At 37.2% G+C, this 5845-nt stretch overlaps 1 protein-coding gene across 1 annotated transcript; it reads right to left on the bottom strand.

Annotated features, from left to right (window-relative positions):
* Positions 1-1623: 1623 nt before the first annotated feature.
* On the bottom strand, positions 1624-4517 carry LOC106754000 (ricin B-like lectin R40G3). The gene is made up of 4 exons (XM_014635932.2): positions 3881-4517; positions 3658-3780; positions 2333-2561; positions 1624-1926 (listed from the first exon to the last, which is right to left on the bottom strand). Coding segments are annotated over exons 1-4 (909 nt in total). The 5' UTR covers positions 4436-4517; the 3' UTR covers positions 1624-1924.
* Between the last annotated feature and the right edge of the window lie 1328 nt (positions 4518-5845).

Below are 5845 nucleotides of genomic sequence, written 5' to 3' on the forward strand. Positions count from 1 at the left end.
TGAGAACATCACTCTCCAAAGGCAATTTGAGTGAGATAACATCTTGTCAACTTTGACCTTTTCTGACTATTTTAATGATAACTTTTCTCACCGACCTTCAAATGATGCAATTCTTTTTTTTTTATCAGAAACTAGACTCAAAGAGCTAATGACTACTAATTTGTAATTTTTAGACATCTCAATAGGTACAATTTATTCCTTAAAGTTAACGCTTTATATATTCCTACCAACTCTGACCTTTGCTGGTTGTTTTGCTCTTAACTTTCTCCACGGATCCATAATTTTTAGACCACTGTACTAGATGCAGTTAATTTCCCAAAAAACAATGTTTTTCTAAGCTTCCTAAATGAGTTTACTTTGAAGTTATTATTTCATGTGTTTTATTTTAGATGGGAAAATTATAAATTAGTCATGAGAAATATTTTTGAGTATATTTTATAATAAAAAAAGAATCAACTCATTTGGAGTTCGATGGAGAAAGTTAAAAGTAAAACAACCAGCAAAGGTCAGAGGTGATAGAAATATATAAAATGTTAACTTTAAAGAATTAACTATACCTACTAAGATGTCTAAAAATTACAAATTAGTAGTCATTGGAAAACCTTTTGAGTCTATTTTCTAATAAAATGAGAGTCACATCATTTGGAAGTCTGTGAAAAAGTTATGATTAAAATAGTTAGCAAAGGTCAAAGCCTATATATGTTATTGAACTAAGGTAGGTGAAGTCTATGACCATTTTTATCCAAGTTATGCCTTGGTAATCGATTACATGGTCCCTGTAATGCATTACTAGGGATTAATTGTTGCTTTGTACAAAAAGTAATCCGTGATTTGCTAGTTGGAAGAACTTGACTTCCCAATGTCATTTTTTTATGTCTTTTTGGATGATTTTAGATGTGTTTTTACGTGATTTGTTCATTTTTTTTAGATGGATGATTGATTTTATTTATCGATATTGCAAAAAACTCCTTTTCTCACTAAACAAAGCCCAAACCTTAGAGAAAGCAGACATTTTTTCTAGTTGATGGAAAACGCGTGAAAGGTAGAGAGACAAAATGCTACAACACTGGTGGAACAACGTTGGGAGATGTCACTTTCGATATCCCAATAGATGAGAAAACAAGAACAAATCTCGAGAGGAAGACAACGCAGAAATGCGAAAACAAAATGAGACAAAAGAGAAATGAAAACAACCAACAAAGAAAAGGGATCTCGGTGAACATCACTATGGTCGATGAGAACGACGGACGACCAAGAGACAAGAGAGAGACTTGAGATAGATAAAGAGATTTCAAGTTGTTGAGAGGAAGAAGATGAACCCCTTTTCTTATTCCCAAAACACCCTCTGCATAAGATTTCATTTCTGAAAATATTATTTGAAATGGACGAATCAAATGCCACCACTTTGCGTTGTCAAAAAGTTGACAAAAATGAGTTGTTAAAAAAACATTTTCCAAATAATAATCTCTATTAGTTGTGAAAATAAAGGACTTGTTCAAATGCCTCATCGAGAAACCTAAAATACAAAAGCAATTTAAGACATAATGAAACATTGAAAGCCCATGATGGTTAGCCACATTAAACTTCCAATGTTAGTTGAAATGTTAGTTAATTAGTCATCAGTGACAGATGAAACAAAGACATATAAAGAGGCACATAAACTGTATACACCAATATTCTATGTGGTCAGCACAACAAACCAGTGTCACATGTATGTAGTAGTAATAGATAAACACACTTTATTCTATTGAAAAAGCTGATTGCATGGCATAGTAGTACCAGTAAATGCACCAGATCATTCATATATTCTAGATAACACTCGCAAGTAAAACATTCAAAGCATAAACCACCCAAATACAAGCGCCAATGCTCCTCTTAACTCGCATCTTCAAAGCCACTCCACTCACAATTCCGTCAATTTTACTCCTGCATTAAGCATAATCGTAAATATTAAACAAAAATCAGAAACAGTAATTCATTCTTTGGGAAAATAAAAAAAAAAAGTGAGAAACAATTTTGTGAATTTTTCAGGCACATTCAGCAACAGAAAATAAGACATATTTTATTTTCTGGATGGTAAACTAATAACTAAAGAGGAAAGGCAGGCTAAGCTGTTGGGTAGATAGAACATTGATGTCAGAGAAAATAATGGGAATCCTATGACCAAATGATGAGACATCTAAAAACATAGAACATATGCATACCAACTTCACTTTCGTTAGAAAATATTGTTTTAAAAGTAGTAGGCATTTAGAAGGCATAAAAGAGAGGAAGAAACACGATAGAGATTTGTTAGGAATTTACTTTATTATGTTATGGATAGAGAACTTACAGTAAGGTAAGATCTTCCACTGCTGGTTATCACCTTTGTTCCAGTCCCAGAGGACTATTGTAGTGCCATCATGCACACCTCCAGACTTCTTATCACCATGGAAAGCATCGACATTAAGATGAATGTTATTCACCATCCTTATAGCTCTGTGTCCATCACCAAGGTCCCGGCTCTCAGTCCACAAAATAGACTCGTCAAGGTAGTCTGGATTGTAAGCTATCAGCCGAACCTACAATATTATAAGTATAAAACACAAAAGGATATAGTTAACATTATTTCTGTAATAAAAGGGTTTAAGGGGCCAGAAGCATCTTGTCTCACTTCAAGGTTATAACCTCGTGCTTTAGAAAGCACTAACGACAACATTACTTGCAGATGACAAGTCAAAGAAAGTGCACTACTAAAACATGAACACAGGATTGTTTTACTGTTGCTCTTGATTACACTTTTTATTTCTTTCTATTAACTTTGAAGTTTAAACCATTTTTTGTAAACGTGAATCATGTCAGTGGAAAGAAAATAGACAAACCAACAAAAGGTTAACCCAAGAAGTTGCATTGCAGTTACCCCAATGCAAATAGTTTCAAATTTGCACATAAGAACAACACACCAACGCATCTTTATCTTAAAAGCATAAAGCTCCAACCCATTCACCATTAAAGCCTTTGACAAAAGGTCCTAGCTTCACCATTCTGATTTTAACGTTATTATGATCACATATTCACTCTCAGTTCCATCTCATTTCCACCTCATTTTTATCCTGTCTCTCTCTTCACCTTCCATTATATCATTTACCCACTCCATCATTTTTTTTCTCTTTACCACTCACTCGGTTTCATCCATCCATAAACCCCATTTTTGGTATGTACATTAGCCATTTATTGGAAACAGAAAGGCTACTAAAGCAGTCATGTTGTTACTACAGTACATACATATTCAGCAGTAACAGAAAACCAAGATAACAGACTGGTGTCCACTTGCAGTAACATACATCAACATTCAATGGATCACACATTTCCTACAATCAGGAATTTAACACACAGAGTCGCTAATAATTGTAACCCGTTGGATAAAATCAAACGGATCACATTTATAACCTGTAAATAAAACTAAAATTGTGCATCTGAAATCTAATCCGTCCAATCTTAATCCACTGGTGCTGATCCCCGATTGCGCGAATGCACTGAACATTGGGATCATTCAACCAACTCACAATTCCCATGCTATAATCCCAATTGTAAAACCATCAATTATCAAGCACAATGATATCAAAGAAAAAGAGACACTCAGCCATGAAAGAGTAAACCATGAGAGAAAGATCTTACTGGATGAGAGCTACCAATGGAATGCTTCAAGGCCTCGCCAGTGGCCTTGTTGATCAAAGAGAAAGCAGGGCACCCCTCTGCATCCTTCACCCTGGTGCTGTACTTCTCATCCTTGTACCAGTGCTGCATTTCCCAAATACTCAGATAAAAAATAATTAATCCATTACAGAAAAAGATCACATTTTTCGTGAATTGGGGTTGCGAGGGAGACACGTGAAGCTACCTGATACTCATTGGAGGGATCGGAGGGTGCGAGAATGACTTGGCCATGACGAATTGTTAGAGAGAAATCGGGCGCAGCTTTGGTGACAACCCTCACGGTGGGTTTGCTCCGGAGACCGGTGTTAGCCTGGTGGCTGACGTGGGTCACGGTGGTGGCGCTGCTGGGAGAGTTGTGAGAAGAGAAATGAGGAGTGTGGTGGTGGGACTCGTGAGCCACGTGGTGGACGGTGGAGGCGGTTCCAGGAGGGGGGTAATAAGCTGCAGTGGGAGCATGGGAGTACCCGTGGGAGAATCCATGATCGGATTCATGGTGGTGATGAGAAGTGGGAGCTGAGTAGTTGAAATCCTGCGACACGTGTCCTGGTGGCGGCACGTGAGAGGTGTGGAACACGTTGGTCTCGGGCTGAGGGGGCGGTGGTTGAGGAGCGCCATAGAAGGGTGGGGGAGGCTGTTGGTGAGGATTGGGGAAGGTGCTTCCCGGCGGAGGATAAGCTGTGCGTCGTTCGTCGTCGTCGTCGTCTCTGCGGTGGTGGGTGTGGCCGAAGGGAAACGACATGGTGGAATTTGAGTTTCGGAATTGGAACAGAGAGAAGAATGCTTTGTCGTTAAGTTTAGTTTGGTCGATACGATTGATGTTGGAAATGAAATGTGTGGGCTGGGCCCACACTACGTCTATTATCTATTATTATCACTGGTTGTTGGATACGTGGCACGGTTTCGGCTTGTGGGGGCGATTCTCTTTTCTGCAACTTTGGATGAACGATGTCATCAGATTCTGATAATCAGTAACACATTGAATAACAGTTACGTGTGAACCGGTAGATATACGACTTCAATAAATAATTGCTTTTGGAGTAGAAGCTATACTAAATTAAAATATTTTTAAGGTTCTTTTAATTGATTAATTACTTGGTCATAGATTATTATTTCTGATTAACAAAATTATCTAACAGATTTGTATGGTAAGAAAATTATGACCTTAACACCAATTGCAAAATGTAAGGCAGAAAATTATTTCAACGACATTTTTTTTTATGTTTATTTAATATTTGTTATCAGAGCATTGTTTTAGTTGTCAAAATAGTGTCTCTTATTATTGAAAGAATCAAAAGTCAAACTTTTAGGGTGTGTTTACTTAGGAGTGATGAGTGCTTCTCCCTGCACCTCCCAAATTACTTTTCTATCCCTCATTTAATTTACTTTTTTATTTCTCATTTAATTTAGTCAAACACTTTAATTATCCCTGTTTTTTATCTCCCATAAGTCTGCCGCATCTCACACAGAAAACCCTACACCCCTTTGTTCCTCTTGCTCTCCTGTGCATTGTTGCCTCTTGTTGTTGTGTCGTTGTTGCCAATCTCGCTGCAATCTCGCTGTTATCTCGCTGCAAGTTGCAATCATCTTCTTTGCTTGATCTGTTCTTTTGCTTTGCTTGATTTGTGACTGAAACCGTGCTATAGAATCGCAAATGGAAGTGCGGTTAAGAAAAGCCGCAGTACGAAGGGCGGCTATGGGGGTGCCGGTTATAGAACCGCAAATGGAACAGCGGTTATGAAGTGCCGCAGTTCAAACCGCGTCTGAAACCAACCGCCGTTCGATTTGCGGTTGGTTTGGTTTTGGGGGGTGCAGGGCAGAGACGCAGATCATACTGCGGTGTGCAAAGACGCTCTTCGAACAGCGTTGGGTAGGAAACGCACTTCAAACTGCGTTTGTGGCAAACGCAGCTGAGACTGCGGTTTAGCAGTTGGTGCTTTTTTTTTTCCAATTGTTTTTTGAAAACGTTGTTTTTTTAATTTTTAGGTTGTTTGTTAATTTTTTTTTTAAGTTTATAAAATTTTAAATTAACTATTAATTAATTTATTGAGTGAAATAATTTTTATTATTCTAAACTATATTTTCGTAAATAATTTTAGTATATTATTTATTATGTATATAATTTTAGTTAATTTTTATTATCACAAAATTA

This window comes from Vigna radiata, unplaced genomic scaffold (assembly GCF_000741045.1).
Source record: "Vigna radiata var. radiata cultivar VC1973A unplaced genomic scaffold, Vradiata_ver6 scaffold_7, whole genome shotgun sequence".
Classification (NCBI taxonomy): domain Eukaryota; kingdom Viridiplantae; phylum Streptophyta; class Magnoliopsida; order Fabales; family Fabaceae; genus Vigna; species Vigna radiata.

Excerpts from the sequence above, each read along its gene's own strand:
- LOC106754000 (XM_014635932.2), bottom strand. The coding sequence starts at position 4,435 with ATGTCGTTTCCCTTCGGCCACACCCACCACCGCAGAGACGACGACGAC. Across the intron at positions 3,781-3,880 it reads ATCCCTCCAATGAGTATCAG|CACTGGTACAAGGATGAGAA; the intron begins GTAGCTTCACGT and ends TGGGAAATGCAG. Across the intron at positions 2,562-3,657 it reads CCATTGGTAGCTCTCATCCA|GTTCGGCTGATAGCTTACAA; the intron begins GTAAGATCTTTC and ends ATAATATTGTAG.